Source organism: Chiloscyllium punctatum, chromosome 12 (assembly GCF_047496795.1).
Source record: "Chiloscyllium punctatum isolate Juve2018m chromosome 12, sChiPun1.3, whole genome shotgun sequence".
Classification (NCBI taxonomy): Eukaryota; Metazoa; Chordata; class Chondrichthyes; order Orectolobiformes; family Hemiscylliidae; genus Chiloscyllium; species Chiloscyllium punctatum.
Genome location: NC_092750.1, coordinates 69,670,721 through 69,689,292, shown reverse-complemented (window position 1 = coordinate 69,689,292; position 18,572 = coordinate 69,670,721). Strand labels below are relative to the sequence as shown.

General features: G+C 41.8%; 2 protein-coding genes across 5 annotated transcripts in view; one reads left to right on the top strand and one right to left on the bottom strand.

Moving 5' to 3' along the window:
- Positions 1 to 18,572, bottom strand: part of cyb561d2 (cytochrome b561 family, member D2) — a 116,477-nt gene that overhangs the window by 30,548 nt on the left and 67,357 nt on the right. The window lies entirely within an intron of this gene.
- LOC140483909 (protein SSUH2 homolog) overlaps positions 1,655 to 18,572 on the top strand; it is a 36,183-nt gene continuing 19,265 nt past the window's right edge. The window contains exons 1-8 of one of the 4 annotated variants that reach the window (XR_011962063.1): positions 1,655 to 1,953; positions 4,173 to 4,271; positions 5,099 to 5,171; positions 5,928 to 6,057; positions 7,581 to 7,641; positions 9,336 to 9,460; positions 13,111 to 13,173; positions 16,049 to 16,131. Coding sequence is in view for 2 of the 4 variants with exons in the window: in XM_072582716.1 (XP_072438817.1) it covers positions 1,929 to 1,953; positions 4,173 to 4,271; positions 5,099 to 5,171; positions 5,928 to 6,057; positions 7,581 to 7,641; positions 9,336 to 9,460; positions 13,111 to 13,173; positions 16,049 to 16,131 (659 nt within the window). In the remaining 2 variants the exon portion in view is untranslated. The remainder of the gene's footprint in view (positions 1,954 to 4,172; positions 4,272 to 5,098; positions 5,172 to 5,927; positions 6,058 to 7,580; positions 7,642 to 9,335; positions 9,461 to 13,110; positions 13,174 to 16,048; positions 16,132 to 18,572) is intronic. The other 3 variants (XR_011962062.1, XM_072582716.1, XM_072582717.1) reach the window with 3 other exon arrangements.

Sequence of the window (18,572 nt, the reverse complement as noted above, 5' to 3'; positions counted from 1 at the left end):
CCGGCACCTCACCTGTGACTATCGATGATACATTCCTACATAGCAGTCTGGTAAAATGATGTGTTTAAAAATCAGCAGATTCCCATATTAAAAATGATCCCCATTCAGTACCCAAATAGACCTGACCTCCACCCAGAATCGATCCCTAACTAGAGCTGACCTGCAATTTCCCATCCCATGTGGTTGAGGATGCCCTCCAGCGCATCTCATCCACTTCCCACATCTCTGCCCTTGAACCCTATCCGTCTAACCACAACAAGGACAGAACCCTCCCGATCCTCACCTTCTACCCCACCAACCTCTGTATACATCACATCATCATCTGCCATTTCTGCCACCTACAAACAAACCCCATCACAAGAGATATATTTCCCTCCCCATCCCTATCTGATTTCCATAAAGACCATTCCCTCCGCGACTCCTTTGTCGGATCTACGCCTCCCACCAACTCAACCTTCCCCTGCCACCGCAGGAATTGCAAAACCTCCAGAGGTCTGCGCCCACACCTCCCCACTGACCTCTGTCAAAGGCCCCAAACGAGCCTTCCACATCCATCAGAGTTTTACCTACACGTCGTCACGTGTCATTTACTGTATCCATTGCTCCTGATGCTGCCTCGTCTACATTGGGGAGACAGGACGCCAACTCACAGAACGCTTCAGAGATCATCTCCAGGACACCCGCACCATCTAAGTCCACCACCCCATGGCCAAACACTTTAACTCCTCCTCTCAGTCTGCCAAGGACATGCAGGTCCTGGGCCTCCTCCATTGCCACTCCCTAACCACCTGACACCTGGAGGAAGAACACCTCATCTTCCACCTCGGGACACTCAAACCACATGACATCAATATGGATTTCACCAGTTTCCTCATTTCCCCTCACCTCACTTATCCCAACTTGGCATCACCCTCATGAAGAGTCCTACCTGTCTATCTTCCTTCCCACTTATCCACTCCACCCTCCTCTCTGACCTATCACCATTACCCCCACCTCCATCTACCTGTCACACTCTCAGCTACCTTCCCCACCAGTCCCAACCCCCTCCCATTTATCTTTCCACCCCCTTGGCTCCTGGAACGCTGCCTGATCTGCTCACTGTCGACTCCACACCATGACTCAATCCCGAACTAGACCTGACCCCGACATAGGGTCCAATCCCAACTCGATCTGACCCCCCACCCACAGTCAATCCAGGTGAAGCAGCGATTTACCTGCACTTCACTCAAAGCAGTCTATTGTATTTGCTGCTCACAATGTCTTCTCTACATTGAGGAGACTAAACGCAGACTGGACGACCGCTTTGCGGAACACCTATGTTATTTCTGCAAAAATGACCCCGACCTTCCAGTTGCCTGCCACTCGCTGTCAGGCCTGCTTTGGTTTCTCCATCAATTTCTGTTTTTGCTTCAGATACAGATCCTCTCTTATCCCATATCCCCCACCCCACTGGATCTGATATCTACCCTGATCTGATTTACACCAGTTTACCCAGTCAGATTTTCAATCCCCTTTTGCCCAATTGCAATGGAGTACAGTGTAAATTACTCCCAGGTTATCTCTCAGAAACTGTCCTTGTTGCTTCATTTCCTCCATGGTAAATTGTGAAACACGTTTCCGTGAAGGCCGTGTCCCTTTAGCTGTCTCAACTCTTTCCAGAAGCATGAACTTATTTGCACTGAATATTCATGCAGTTCCATTGTCAGCCCTCAGTTTAAAGAAATATTCATGACGTTGCAGTGCCTGCTAATAGGTTCAACACGACGAGGTCACGTGATCTGTTCTGTAAAACTTGAATGTGGTGTAAACGGTGAATATTGAGCTGAATTCCACATCCCACAGAAGACAGCTGCGATTTCTGTGGCTCAAAACAACCTCCTCTGGCAGAGGTCTGCCTTGCTCACGACGAATGCTGTTGGATTTTCCCAATGGATCCCAATCAATCAGAAACTGGTAAGTTGGAAAAGTTCTCTTGCTTTAATTCGTGGGGCCCAACTCGGGGGTTTGAGGAGCGAGTCAGCAGTGTGTCTAAGATCAGCTGGGCTCACTGAAAAGCTACAAGCTGCAGAGGGATTTTGGATGCTCTGATAACTCTGTTCCTTTGTCCAGTAATCTGAGGACAGAGGGAATGGCAATGATTGCAAGAAAGCGTCTGAGACACATAGCAAGGAGACAGAGAACGAGTGAGCGATTATGTCGAGAGCAGGAAGGGACAGGCAGAGAGAGAGACAGAGAAAGAGACAATCGGAGGGGCAGATGACAGAATGAGGAAGGGACAAAGAATGAGAAAACTGCCAAAAAGATTTACAAGCTAAGAGGAATAAGTAGATTATAGAGATTGTGATAATAGACTAAGAAACAGAGTAATGTGAACTTGCGATTACATTTGGCACACTGGTTCCCCATCTGATTTTGCTATCACATGTTGTTCAAACATTGCCTGCTGCAGGGGGCAGACTTAATTCCAGTCGTGGTTTCACTTTTGAAAAGTTATTTTTCTCTCACAGTTTAATGTGTCGTCCATGTGTTCAGTTAAAGTATGAGTGTGGGGTGTTGGGCTGTCAGTCTTTGTGGAGAGAGTGTGACAAGACCAGAGTGTCCCACAGGAGTTTCACAAGTTTGTGGATACAGGAAATTTTAGAAATGACTGGATTCTCAGTACACTTAAATCATTGCCACTGGAACACAATGTTACTCCACTCTGAGTAATGTTACTGTATCCTGTGTAATACTACTGTACACTGCACTGTAGAAACAAAAAGTATTGACACAGGAAGGAGCCATTCAGACCATTTTCGTAGAATCATAGAATCCCTCCAGTGCGGTCCATTGAGTCCACAATGACACTCCAAAGACCTTCCATCCTCATAACCTGAATTTCCAATGGCTAACCCACCCAGCCTGCACATCCCTGGACACGATGGGAAATTTAGTATGGTCAGTCCACAAAACCTGCAAATCTCTGCACTGGAAGGAAACCAGAGCAATTGAAGGAAACCCAAGCAGACATGAGAATGAGCAAAGTCTACCCAGTCACCTGAGGCTGAATTGAATTCCTGTTGATGTGCTAACCTCTGAGCCGTCCATCTTATCTATGCTAGCTGTAAACAAGCTGTTGTATTCAACCCAGCTTTCAGCACATTTTCTGTAGTTGTAGAACTTTGGGAAAAGCTCAGAGTGACAGTGGAGATCTTGGAGTTTGTCTGAAAGAATACAGACGTAATGCTGCAATCCATTCATAGACAAGGATGACAGAGATCAGCAATGATTTGGAGATGCTGGTGTTGAACTGGGGTGTACAAAGTTAAAAATCACACAACACCAGGTTATAGTCCAACATTTTTGGCTAATTTGTATGCCCTTTCCTTGGACCTACTTCCTGTTGTTAGCCATGGTCAGGCCATCTTTCCTATTTTATTTTTCTGCCAAACACTCACACACACACATCAGATTTCCCAGTGTAATTTGCAAGTCCAAGACTACAATTAAGTAGTTATTCACCTTGGGATTTTGTGTATTGTTGATGGTATTAACTCAGTCGTTGTTATGCTCCCTACAGAATACTCACTTCCATTGCAGCCCTGAGTGTCAGCTGTGACTCAGTGGTAGTGCTCTTATATTTCTGTCAATTATTTGTGGGCTCAATTCCCACGACAGAAGCCATTGTAAATTCTAGACTGACACTGCAGTACAATGTCAAGCCCTCAGCTGCCTAAAAAAAAGTACAATTTCAAAAAAGCACAGGGTATTTCTCTCAGCAATACTCTCAATCAACAGCATTAGAAAGGATTATGTGGGTATTGTCACATTTCTGTTTTATGGGAGCATGCTGTGCACCATTTGGCTGTTGCATTTCTTTCATTACAACTGTGTCTTCAAAAATATGTTTTTGGCTGTCAAGCATTGTGAGACATCCTGAGGTTGAGAGGGGCTATACAAATACAAACCTTTCTCTCCTTCCTTACTTTAAATAATTTCTGAAACAGAATACCAAGAAAGGTATATAATAGGCAGTCGAGATAGTCTTAAATATTGAGTGATGGAAAGACTTCCATTCAGACATATAGAAACATTTCCTGTCTAAAGTTCTCAACAGGTCAAGTTCATTGCAGTCAGTCAGAGATATTACATTGGCCTGACCGACACACTTCTAATTGTCCTGATCTCTGCAGGTGGACCAGAGGACTTGGAGGATGAGGAAGGCCCAACAGCACCCCCTGTTGAAATGCTGGACAATATAAGGGGCTACGAGGGAACTGTTGTAGGTGGAGGTGGGTTTGGAGTGAACCCTCCACATAGCAGTTATTGTAAGCTATGAGAGTAATGTGTGCTTGAACACTTGAAGGTTTTCAGGTGAATAGCCTTCCCATGAATGCTTCAAGTAGGAGGATTATGATGAAGAGCTGAAGATAGCTACTTCAGAGCTCCTCAGGGGACTCCTGCTCGCGATCACTATCTGCTGACTCCCTGTGAAAATTCCTGGGGACCACAGGTTAAGTGCAAAATCTTTGAGGCCAAAGAGCCTTTCAATGCTTGCTGCTTGAAACTACCTGCAAGGACTGACCACCAGGGCAAAGCTGCTGGTGGGCAGCTTGGGCAACCCATTGATTAGGTTAAATTCCCTACAGTGTGGAAACAGGTCCTTCGGCCCAACAAGTCCACACTGACCCTCCGAAGAGTAACCCACCCAGACTGATTTCCCTCTGACTAATGCACCTAACACTATGGGCAATTTAACATGGCCAATTCACCTGACCTGCACATCTTTGGACCCAGAGGAAACCCACGCAGACAACATGCAAACTCCACACAGACAGTCGCCCGAGGCTGAAATCGAACCTGGGACCCTGGTGCTGTGTGGCAGCAGTGCTAACCACTGAACCACCGTGGTTCAGGTTCAGGGCCATGGCCACATTGTTGGAGAACACTGATGGGTGGGGCAGCATATAATTTCACCTCAGGCATTACAATGGGCTGTTCAGCAATATAAATTTAGTTCTGGTGCCTGCCCTGTTCACACCCTTCAATCTGGGTACTGCATTTAGTTGGGAGTAAACAATAAGGCTTGGTGAATTGAATCTTGCTTTCTTGATTACAGATGAAAACTATGTCTCTCCACCAATTCATCCGTCTGACAAGAGGGAGCAACCTCAGCGACAACTGGAGTGGAGGTACACTGTTTTCCCAGAGGTCATGAGTTGTCAGCCCTTAGACAAATTTTTAACACAGAAGAGGGAGACTCAGTCCACTTGGTTTTACAATACCTCCTATTTCGACCATCCTCAGTCTGAAAATTACTCTTTGGTCACAAGTAACAGTGCTATGACTTTTTCGTATAACAGATTCAAGTACTGGAATACAATCCATACCCTTAAGGTCTAGACAGTTCAAATCCCACCACAGCAGATGGTGAAATTTGAATTCAGTAAAAATCTGAAATTAAAAGATAGTCTAACGGTGACACTCAATTGTTGCAAAATATTCACTAATGTCTTTTAGGGAAGGAAATCTGCCATCCTTCCAGGGTGACTGTATGTCACTCCAGCTGTTGCCCTCAGCCCATGAATGAATGATAGTAATCACCATTAATATTAAAGTGACTGATTGTTGCATTGCTGAATGATTCAGTGCTGTTTTATTGCTGTGCTGAATTAACAAATTCTTCCCTTGGGCTACTTGTACCCCTATACCTTAAAACTCTGTCTGACTGATGAGTGTTGCTTGTTATCAGGTCTCATGATGCAACAATGTCGGAAGCCCTTCCATTACAGAGGTAAATCAACTTCCAACACCGAGAACATCTGGGCTTCTTTAGGTTGATCGGTTCAGAACACTGCATGCCACTCCATCCAAATGGAAAGCTTGGAATGCAGCATTTCAAACAGATCCTGGGATTCAGACTTGACATTCTGTCTATTTACCTCTAGAATTCCATCCATCACTGAAGAGGCAGCGAGAGAGGCATTGACACAGTTTGCTGATGCTCACTGCTGTTATAGCAGTCACCCTGCCCAAGACATGGTCTTTCAGGATCTCACACCATTTAACATGTACAGGGTAAGACACCTATATCAACATTTTCTTTCACTTCCTCACCATACATCACTCCAGCTTCCATTCATTTCTTAGCCTGTCTTCTGCTCTGCACCTCCCTCCATGTAAACTAATCAGAATTTTCTCAAGGTGACCTCTGAAGTAACTCCACAGAGGCCAGTACCAAGTCACCTTTTATTTACACATGACATTGAGCCAGCTCTGAGTGAGCAGAACCTGTGAAGACTCCTGTTTTTTTCCTTTCCCCCATACTATCGCCTGACATTGGTAGTTCTTATTTTTCCCCAGCACCCATGTTGGGTGTGTGCAGGGAGACTCCTTTCTATATCTGTCAACGAGGGCTCCCTGATTGTACCAGATTAACATCCCCGACTGTGTGGAGTTTGCACATTCTCCCCGTGTCTGCGTGGGTTTCCTCCGGGTGGTCTGGTTTCCTCCCAAAGTCCAAAGATGTGCAGGTCAGGTGAATTGGTCATGTTAAATTGCCCATAATGTTAGGTGCATTAGTCAGAGGGAAATGGGTCTGGGTGGGTTACTCTTCAGGGGGTCAGTGTGGACTTGTTGGGCCGAAGGGCTTGTTTCCACACTGTAGGGAATCTAATCTAATCTAATCTCAATCAATGATCTCATATTCTGTGAGATCAATCTGGTTGACCTCATTACAATCACTACAAGCTCCACCTAGTTATTTAGTGACTTTTGGAGTCCTGTTACACTTATAGTATTTCCAACGAACTGCAGGCCTGTCTGTAGTTGACATCTTTAGACATGATTGCAAACCCGTATGGCTTGCATGGATTCATCATCAGACAGCTTTGCACCCAACATTTCTTTGCTCTGTCATTTGTATATTCATACATAGCAAGAAAACAACATTCATATGAGCATGTAGGCTGCAACTAGTCACCCAGACTCAGGAAAGAGATAATCGTGTTCATGCTGGCTCCTGCTGACTGAAGATGGAATATGATTGGTCTTTTGTGATGTAGGTGGCTGTAGGACTGTGGGGAAGAGGGTGAAGGAGGGGTTGGGTGATAAATGTCCCCGGTGATGAAGGATTGTGATTTCCCTCCTCCCCTTGATTCAGTGATAGAACATGATAGGCCCCTAGCAATGGGCGATTGACCTCTGATGATGGAGACTTATAGATAAATCTCAGTTCTTTAGAATCCTCTTATGGGGCCAGCATTCCAAGACCAACATTTGTAGCCCATTCTTAATTGCCTTTGAACTGTTTGGTCATTTCACAGGGCAGCTAAGACACAGCCACATTCCTCTGGATCTGGGGTTATAGATAGGCCAGATTTCTTCCCCTAAAGGTAAGCAGATGGGTTTTCATGACAGTTTCATGCTCACTGCTGAGACAAGCTTTGAATTCCAGATTTAAGAATTGAATTAAGCCAGCTACTGTGGTGGGATGTAAAGAACCCATGTTCCCAGAGCATTAGTCTGGGCCTTTCACCCAGTGACATTACCACTATGCTGTGCACTGGCTAAACGGAAATTTTAAAAAAAATCTCTTTCAGTATCGACTGGAGACTTTCACAGAAACGCGGTCAACTGAATGGGCACATAAGCCGTTTACTGGTACGTGTATTTTTGGCAAAACCTTCAATTTAAGCATGTTCACTGTGACCACTACAACATATTACTAACATATGACAATCTGTCTAATGATGCACATCTGCAGTATTCTGGAAGGCACCATTTCAAACCAAGTCAGTGAAATGAAGCGATAATCCAATCTGTTTGTAGGTTGCCATTGATCTCAATCTCAGGCTTTGGAGACACTGCTATGGTTTATCAGTGAGCAGCTCCATAGCAGTCACACACATTGCACTATTTGAGGCTTCCTCCATATACATCTTCTACTTCCTTCATCTCCAGCCATCTACAGACTATGTGCTCCGAAACTCCCTTCCTAAATCTCTGTCCCCTTCCTGCCCTCATTTCAGACACTCCCTGCCTGTCCTGAATCATTAGTGTCAAATTTTCAATAGTTGGTTGTATTTTTAGATCTAATTATGGGCTATATTTGGTTCATAAAAGCAGTTGAATAAAGATGCAAATTTAAAAGGACAGCAATAATTTTTATAGACAAATGTATATGTACATGTGGCACATTATTGTTTTTTCACACTGCTTTCAGGGGCATCAGTTAGCTCAGTTGGTTGGATGTCTGGACAAACTGAGGTGACTGTCCCTCCTCCCTACTTCAAGTTAAACACACAACTATTATGTCTCTGATAAGAAAGCAGTTTATGGTGACTTTTACTCCCATGTATCAAAGTATATTCTGTAATCAGATCTAAAAATACAATCAGTTATTGTATTCACAAGTTTTCATTTATATAAAACACCCCTGATATTGAAAAATGATCATAGTGTGTGGTCAGACAAAATTTGACACTAAGCACGGAAGGATTTAGGACAGATCAGATCGATTTTAAAAGAGATCTAAAAATACAACCAGTAATTAACAGTAAATTGTCAAGAAGTAAATGATCAAATTACTGGGAATGATTTCAGTGATAAGCAGGATCAGTGAGGCTGGAGGCCTAGGAAACAACTGAATCTTTTGCTCCTCAAGGCGTGGCAAATTTACCTTACAGACCACTGTTGTCAGGAGAGGGGAGAAGTGAAGTTAAGCTTCATCTAAGTGAGTCTCAATTTAATAAGACAGCCCTTGAGACAATGTAGCATTCATACACTACTGCACTAGAGGGTCAGCCTATGCATGCAGTTTATGTAGTGTTTGGAACCTGTGACTCTCTGAGGCAACCCTGCTGCAAATTGAACTATGTCGCTGTTCCTTCACAATTGCTGGGTCAGAGTCCTGGAATTCACTCCCTAGTGGGGAATTTTGGGTCTACCTACAGCACGTGGACTGCAGTAATTCAAGAATGAAACTCACCATCACCTTCACAGAGGCAACTAGGAATGGGCAATAAATGCTGGCCAGCCAACAATGTCCAAACTGACAAGTAAATAAAAAAAGTAAGTTCAACCTGAAAATGCCCAGAGACAAAGACCAGTTCATAAAAATTTGGGAGTTGGAAATGAATGTACTAGCCATACTGGAACTCCATTTTGAAGTACACAGGATGAGTTAAAGTGGAATTTGCAAGTTTTACTAGTTTTCCCATTTGGCTTGTAGGCCCAGACAACAGACCAGATGGAGGTTGGTGTACTGCCAGTAGCCTTAGACACATCCATCCCTCAGACCCGTGCTGCAGTGTTAAAGTATGGTTAAAAATTGTCAACTATTTCTTTTTATTCAGGTCAGCTTGTCGACAGTGCTGAATGTGGATCTCCACCCCTTCCATGGGAAGTGGTTGTTGAGACCCCACCAATGTTTCAGGATTCTGTAAAGAAAGTTCCGGTTCCTCACACTGCAGCTGTCAAGGTAATTGTCACTATTTGCTCAGACATTGCCATTAAATCTAAGAAAGCAACTGTCCCTCTGGGACAATCCATTCTCTCGCTGTGATACTGAAATAAACACAGCTAAGGCCCACACTTTCACACTCAGGTTTGAGGGATTTCCCAGCTCTGCAAATCTTGACTCGGGAGAAATGTCCTGGGTAGTTTTACTTTTACTCCTTGGGGCAGGGTGCTTACTGAGGTCAGGCCCACTATCCCTTAGAAAGAGTTTGGAAGCAGCTGTTTGCAAAGAATGCTGGGTGCGGAGGAGACTCCTTTAATGGGGAAGCAATGGTCTCGTGGTATTACCACTTGACTGTTAGTCCAGAGGCACAGGGAATGTTCTGGGGACTCTGGTTCGAAGTCTGTCATGGCAGATGTGGAACTTTAGTTCAATAAATATCTGGACCATGAATCCGTTGTTGATTATTGGGAAAAATCCATCTGGTTCACTAATGGCCCTGAGGGAAGGAAACCTTCCCTGGTCTAGCCCATGTGACTCCAGAATCACAGCAATGTTGTTAACTCTTAACTGCTCTCTGAGCAATTAGGGATGGACAATAAATGCTGGCCTAGCCAGTGATGCCCTCATCCAGTGAATGAATAAAACGAAATGCAACCTTTTCCTCTTATTGACCGCCATGGCCCTACATGTCTTCCATGCCAACCTATGCCTCTTCACCCACTTCCTTAATTCTTTTTCAGACAGCATATGTAATTAGGATTTAAAGTGGTCATAGAAAAGAACAAAGATTGATCAAAAATAAACATTTTGAATTCCGAGAAGGCCAATTTTAACATGACAAGACAGAAGCTGTCTAAAGTGGATTAGGAGCAGGTACTTGCAGGAAAATCCTCACTAGAGCAGTGCAAGATATTCAAAGGTGTAATAATGATAGTAAAGGACCACCATATTCCCATAAAGGTGAAAGGTGGGACTAACAAATCCAAATAATTCTGTATGTCAACGGATGTACAGGATTAGATCAGGAACAAAGGGAATTTAGATACTGAAGTGTGATAACTGTGGATGCCCTAAAGGAGTGTGGAAAGTGCAGGGGGTTGCTTAAAAAGAAATAGGAGAGCAAAGCGGGATATGGAAAAAAAACTGGTGGATAAAATAAAAGGAAAATTCAAAAGCATTTTATCAATATACTAGGGGCTAGGGGATAACCAGGGAAAGAGTACGGCCTTAGGAATCAAAGTAGCAATGTGTGTGGAGCAGAAAGACAAGGTTGAGGTTTTAAATGAGTATTTTGCCTCTGTATTCACAATAGAGAAGAGTGATCTAGGTATAGAATCAGGTCTGTGATGTACTTTAACAACTTACAATTCAGATGGAGGAGTGATTTTAACCGGCTTAAAGTTGGATAAATCCCCAGGCCCAGGTGAGATATAACGTCAAGATTAGAGTGGTGCTGGAAAAGCACAGCAGGTCAGGCATCATCCGAGGAGCAGAAAAACCGACATTTCTGGCAAAAGCCCTTCATCAGGAACCAGGTGAGATATATCCCAGGCTGTTCTGGGAAGCAAGGGAGGACATCGCAGGGGCCCTGACATTAATTTTCTCAAATCCCTTTTCAGCCACAGGAAATGTGCCAAAGGACACAGTGGAGGTCAGCTAATGTGGCACCATTATTCGAGAAGAATGGTAGGAATCACAGGCCAGTGAGTTCAACATCTATGGCGGGGAAACATTTGGAATAATTTATGAGCTTAAAACAGAACAAATCTCCACATGGGGAGGCAAGAATTAATCAAGGATAGTCAGCACTACTTTGTCTGGAGGAGATTGTGCCTGACAGGTTTGATTTTTTGAGGAGGTGGATGAGGGGAGTGCAGTGAGGCTTTTGATAAGGTCTCACATGCAAGATGGTCAAGAGCGAAAGAACCCATGGAATCCAGGGAAATTTGGCAAATTGGATCTAAAATTGGCTTCATGGCAAGAGGCAGAGGGTGGTGGATGAAAAGTGTTTTTGTGGTTAGAAGCCTGTATCCAGTGCTGTACCACCAGAGTTGGTGTGGATCTGTCTTAAATGTGAAATAGAAATAATTAAAGGAATAATTTACAAATAAAACATTACCTCAGAATTTTCTTCTCCTAATCTCTCTTATCCTAATTCAGTTCAAACCTGACCAGTCTAATCTTTCTGCTGTGTTTTACTCTATTTTAACATAATCTTATCAATTTTACCCAAGCATGTCTAAATCTATTTTGTCTTGATGTATCTGTACTAATTCTATCTATCCCAATTTCTCTCTGATTTATGCTGATGACTTGACTGTCATGAAACCCTGCACACTTTTTATTGTAATAAAATTATCTGTTTTCCAAAGATAGATTTTTCTAGTCCAAATGATTGAAACCTTTTTCAGACAATGCAGCTCTAATCCAATCTTTCATCTCTAGTCCAGATTCTCTGTCTCTAATCCAATCTGTCCTGTTCTAATTCAGTTTGTCAAGCTCTAATCCATCCCGAAGAGGGGAGCCTATTGTACAAAGAGTGAGAATAAAATGTTGTACCTCGCCTTTAAGACAGTTCACCTTTCAGGACTTTGTGTACTGTGTATACAATACTGTGACCCTGCCTGACAGTATGTCTCCTTTGTGTTTGCAAGCTGCACTCAGAGAAAACTCAGTTGGTTGCTGTACTGTCTACTCCGTCCATAAAAATGGTTTACTGTTTTAAATAAACTAACCCATGGAGTTAATCAGTACTTGATGAGCGGTTGAGTATTAGACTGTCATTATTAATGCGACATGGTGAACATGTGGAAAACATTGTCTTGATGAAGCAACATTGTGCTTGAACTGTCAGTAGGAAAGATCTACAGATGAAATATATGGTTACCATGCTTAAATCGTGCAAATCAGTTCATTACAGCATTGTAGTGTGTTAAAAACAGAGCTTGCTGGTAATCAGACAAATCCTTATTGAGAGGCCAGTTTAACTTTCTTGAGAAAAGTAAATGATCTGTGTATGTGATGGATCAATAGCAAACAAGTGAAGATTAAAGGCATATTGTCAAAATGTCTTCAAAGTTCTCTAGTTTAAATTGAAACACAGTAAACCTTCCATTGGAATTTAAAATGTTTAAACAGCATTCAGAGCTATGATTTCTGGATTTGGACGTTTCTAATGCAGAAAAACAACAAACAACTAAGATTTTCCAAGTAATAGGGAGCAAAGGTCTTTACCGACTTAGCCAATCAGGATTAACAGCAACTGACACAGGCTGCACTTAAGGAGCACCTTTAGCTAAAATAAAGATCATCTGATATTCCACTTGAGGCAATGGACAAGAAGTGATTGACAAACCATTTGACAGAGTGCACAATAAGTCATTTTTCACTGTGAATATCATGAAAAATATCAATATCATCACACCATCTGAATTGTTTGTAAAAATTCAAATAATCTGTCGGCACAAAACTGGTGATCATTTGTTATTGACTAAGATTGACTCAGATGAGTGCCAATATACTACCCCTATTAATTCTTTTAAAAAAAAAGAAGTTCCCACAACATAGGAAGCCATCCCTGAGGAGCAACTGATTTTTGTAGCATTTTGTAAAGTTGCAGTTGGGCTGCTGGAAATCAGCTCCATTTGACGAATTATGTTTTATTTCAGTGTTGTCACAAGTGCAAGGGCCGGGGGAGATATAGATGTTCACAGTGTGGTGGAAAAGGGATGGTGAGTAATAGATTGTATGGTCTAGTCTACAGTTTGCAGTTATTTACCTGTACTCTGTGAGTGATAGGATTAACTATTCCAAAATCCTATTGTCCTTTCCTCCCCTCCATATCAGATGCTGCTAACTCTGGTCAGTGTGCAGTTCCAGCAACTCTGCCAGCAACTTGCAGATTCCCCTTAAAGCTGTTGGCATACTATTTAGCTGCAGTGTCATCACAATGTTGCAGTTAAACCCTCTGCAAGGTTCTCCAAGTTATTTTGATTCCAAACAGGGATACTCCAAATCTTCAAACTGCCAAATGAAGATGGATAATCTGGCCCCCATCCTTTAATCACTCACTCACATTAACTTACAATTAATCTCCTCCCTTGCGGATACCTTTCTCCAAGACCAAATGAATTTATGTTTTCAAAGGAGCCAATTTAACCTAGCTTCCTTCAGTTAACAAAGAGTGAGTTTATCAGTTGATAAATGCAAGAAGAAATAATGGTGCAGCATACATTCACAAAGATTAGAAATTCATCCAAAAAAAGATAGTTAACACATTATGGTTCTGTCTGAGATGATTGGGAAGAATGAACAGAAGAACCTTGCAGCATCTGTTACCAGTAGTATTGCCATTGATAGTCATAGTCAATTTTGGGATTCTTCTCTTTGCAGTTTGATTTGAGATTCTTTTGTTCTCTTGTCCTAGTTCTTTTTTGACAGGAGCTGGCTGACAGCACTGACTGAGAGAATCACTTTTTTCCCTTTCTTTACTTGTGTTTAATAGCTATTCTCAAAGCTGCGACCCTCACACATCACACGGAGATAATGAGGCCATTAACGGATGCACACCAAGGTTGAAACTCCCTTTTAAATGAGTTTTGAGAAGCAAACCTACATCCAGTCCCTTTTAAATATCTGGGAAGATGTTAAATATGACTCTAGCCTAGACTGGTATCTTTTTTACCATTATGTTCATAGTCTGAGATGCTCAAAGGGGGTTATAAGTGCATTTCTCATTTTTTGAAGTCCAACCTTTGAAGCATCCTCGACATCTCATCAGGTGTGACATTCCAATGTCTGTCTGTCAGGAGTCCACTGGATTTGTATCCGCAGCCAACTTCCTTCTGTATGGCCATTCTTTAATACAAATTTTGTAATTGAAGTTCAAGATGTTGCTATAATCAGAATAATGGTCTCTCATAATTATATCAGCAGAGAGCTGTTGGGCAGCAATAAAGTGCAGGATTTCTTCAAGATGACTTCACCCCTTATATCCTCTGGCACAGAAACGCTAGTTGTTTTGGCCAACACAGATCAGATTCAGTAAAACAGCACAAACTAGAGACTGAACCAGACACCACATTGGGAAAGACATTTCAGTCTTTGTGTGGGGTCTAAATATTCTGTTATGGGCTTCTCCAGGCCACTGGCACAGTCCTGGGCATGTCCTCACCTTATATTGTTGTGGTCATGTAACTGGACCAGTAATCATGGTATGACCTAATCGTCCAGTCAGGATAGAAGATCCAATCTCACTGTGATAATTTGAGAATTGAAGTGCGATAATGCCACTGTGGTCCTTTACGGGAGGAAACAATGTCCTTACCCAGTCTAATGGACATGCGACTCCAATCTTTTAGCTGAGAGTTAACCATTTAACCACTTTACCACTCTGTGAAATGGCTATGCACTATGATGGGCAATAAATGGTAGCCTTACCAACTTAGCCACACCCTGGGAGCTAAAACAATAAGTTATTTTAATACAGACAGAATTTCACTTCTGTGGAAGGGCAAGCTTTAAAAATAGAATTTAGAAATACTTTTGATTAAATATATTTAACAGATTGATAAACAGAATGTTTAGAAGAATGAGTGAGGATACCAACTGGCAAGGTATGTGAGCACAGGGTGGGTGGGCCATATCTGGTATTGACAGCCAAGCTCCTGCAGCAGGCAATATTAAAATATAAAGAGCAGGATACAATATTCAATTGAACTGGACTTCAAAAACAGCCTGTCTTTGAATTCATACATCAACTTTAATGGCCCCAAATCATCTCAAAGCACTTTATAGACAACCTTTAAAGTGCTATATATCAGAAACCCAGCAGCAGGTTTGTGCAGAGCAAGATCCAACCGTGGCAATCTACTTTAGAGACATTGGTGGATAGGTATTGATAAGGATGCATGAGACAGCACCCCTTCTCTTCTCAGATCATGCCATCATTTCATATTTGCCTGAGAGAACGGAAGAGGCCTTGGATGATGTCTCATCTGAGAGTTGAAGCCTGTAAGTGTAGTACTTGGTTCTGTGTGCAATTCTCTACAGACACTTACAGGTTTTATTCCACAGCTTGCTGGCTGACAGGTGAGAATATCTACCTAGGCAAGTTATCACTTATTGTCATAGGGGGACAGGAGAGAAGGAAGTAAGAAAGTAAATTGAAACTTCAAAAAGGAGTAAAGCTTGAACAATCCCAGGCCATACTCCCTGCTACACCCAAGCCTTCAACTAGTTTCCGAGTTGAATCCAGGTAAATTTCTGCATCATGGGGGACATTCTCGCCGCAGCAGAGAACCAATACGATTGCATGGATTGCCAGTTTTACACACCATACAATATTGTATTTCAACACCTTCAGTTGGGTGAAGAGATCCTCATCCTCATCCTCACCCTTCTGCCTTTCCTTCCATTCCTTCTGCCAGTGACTGTTACAAACTGAATCCCTTCAATCAGGGATGGGGCTTGTCCTCTGCTGCGCAGTGCAAGGGTGAGCTAGATTGTTTCAGAGCCACCTGTAATCTCTGGGTAATTGAATGGGCTCGGTAGACAACTGATTTTCATGGGCATGTCACATACGTTCGGTTTTTTTTTAAAATGCAGCTCAAATGTCTGCCATGTGGTAGCCGAGGAATAGTGCACAGAAATAAGAGGTGCATCCAGTGCGGAGGGAGAGGGATGAAAAGGTAAATAAAACATCATTTTGTTTAAACTGCCCTGCAAAGAATTATGCTATTGTGATAGCCTTTTGTTTACATGGTGCAGTAGAGTATACGTGGTTTGCAGTATGGACCTCGAATTTGATGATGGGATGGGTGAGGATAAAGTCGTGGTACCATTGGCTTCAGCAGCTCTGATTTAGAGTGCTTAGAGAGGTTCAGGAGGGATCCCACACGTTGTCCAACACCAGAGGTTCGTTACACAGAATCCAGGCATATACTTTTCTGGTCAGAGTCAAATTTCAACCTGCTCATCCCAAAACTCCAAGACCACTGATTATTTGTTCCCTATGTGTACAACACATACACAACTCAGTCAAGTTCTCACTCAATTATTCTATAATCATCACACTCCCCTTAATTCTATTAGTTCTCTGATATCCCTGACAGACCTCATTTGTTGATAACTTCTATCCCTTTTATTCTTTATAAAATAAATTACCAAGTATAGTAATGATGAAAATAAGACAGACAACATATTGTGCAGAACAACATATTATACTCCAATCTTTTTAATATATATTAGATTTCCAAATACCCTTTTCCCAATATTTTTAATGGTTACTTAGAGCTTGCTGCTTTCTTCATTGAGCAATCAGGTAGCTGACTGCTGCTATCCACCCATTTCAAGTTGGAGATTCCTCCATTATCCAGCGTCTGTTTTAAAACTGCAACACTGATCCTCAATTTTTTTTATTCATTCATACATTTTGTTGAATGTATGTTATCCAAGAGTGACTTATTAACAATGTGGCATTCTCTGGATATTGCTGCTGAATACCTTAATGGAATTTCTTCCAAATGTTTTGCTAAGAAAAATGCCATAACTACTGCCTCAACAAATGTAAAAGTTCCTCCTGCTAAGGTACTTCTTACAATTATTCTGGTTTTTCTCAGTCTGCCAAACTAAAGGACAACATTTACTCCCTTCTCCCTGAAAAAAATATAAATCCTCTTGAACTTCAGAACCCATTAGTAAAAAAAAAAGGTTTCATGTTCCAGGCATCTCCCAATGACAGAAATTTCCAAATTTAATGTTCCATTTTTAAGTTTTCAATGTTTTCTTTGTTTAACTAATGACCTGCACCTTAGAATTTTTCAGTTTTACTCAACTTTAATACTTAAAAACTGGCATTTGGCCTTGTTTGAGTGACCAACCAATTCAGTTGTCAATTAGTCTTCAGTTTTGGAAATCACTGCATCTTTTTGTGAAGTCCCACTTTGATGAACAACAATGGGGCTTACATTTTCTAAAGATTGCTGATGTAAAGTGACCCTTTATCAATTGTGCATGATTTCCAATCTAATGTCCTTAAAACCCCTGGAATCCTTACTTCCAATTTTGAATTATGCTTAAGCTCATTTATTACAATGTTTTCAAATTCACTGCTCTCTCCACATAAAATATCATCTTCATGCATCATAAAATTGTCTGAAAGGAGTCTGGAAAAGCTGGCAGTATCTGATTTTAACTGAAGACAGTCCGATTTTAATAAGTTAGACCTTGCCAAGAAGACTCTAGAATTTTCATTTAGACCATGTACACATTTATTTATCTTCCAGAGTCCCAACTGCATTTAGTGCCTTTGTTGGAGGGTGAAGAAACACTTCCCTTTTGAGCCGATTTCCCCAGCAAAATGTAGTTTTAATGTCAATTGATCTATGTTCCTAAGTATTTGTTTCAAATAAAGTCAAGATAATCTTCAAAATTGCTTTTCCTTTCATCAGCGAATCTCCAAATCTTGATCCCCCAATTTTTCTTGAAAAGCTCATGTCACTAGCCTTGTTTTAGCCTCCTACATTCCATTACACGACGCCTAGTCTACCTATGGGACAGGATTGACTACCTAGAAATTCTTGTGCTTGACATCTTTGATAATCTTGTCTTCAAATTCATTTGTAGCCTCTAAGATGTGATCACATTGAGCCTCTGGTAGTATGTCTGGTGTGTATTATATTTTCTGACCTTGATAAGCTATACCCACTACCTTGCAATCTATCTCTTTCTGGACTGTTACTATTTGATCTCCCACCTCCTATTAATAGAATTCCTTTTAAAGATTCATGATCTTTTTCTAGCGACTCACTGATCCGCTGTCTGAGTTTACACTGCATTTTTTTGCCTTCCATTTTGTACTTCAAGTTTCCAATCTATTTATGCCCCTCATCCTGTTCATTCAACGAGTTATTATATTTTCCAGTGGCCTGCAATATTTATAAAAGTCACATTTCTCCACTGATTGGTTGCTTCTGGTAAATTTGTGACTTTATTTTCCAGTTTTAGTACTTGTCTTTGGGGACTAATAGCCTCATATTGATCATCAGAATGTATCTGTCCTTCATCAGACAAATGTCAATTGTGACAGTCTGATACACAGAGCTGTGTACCATATAGATACGAGAAGTAC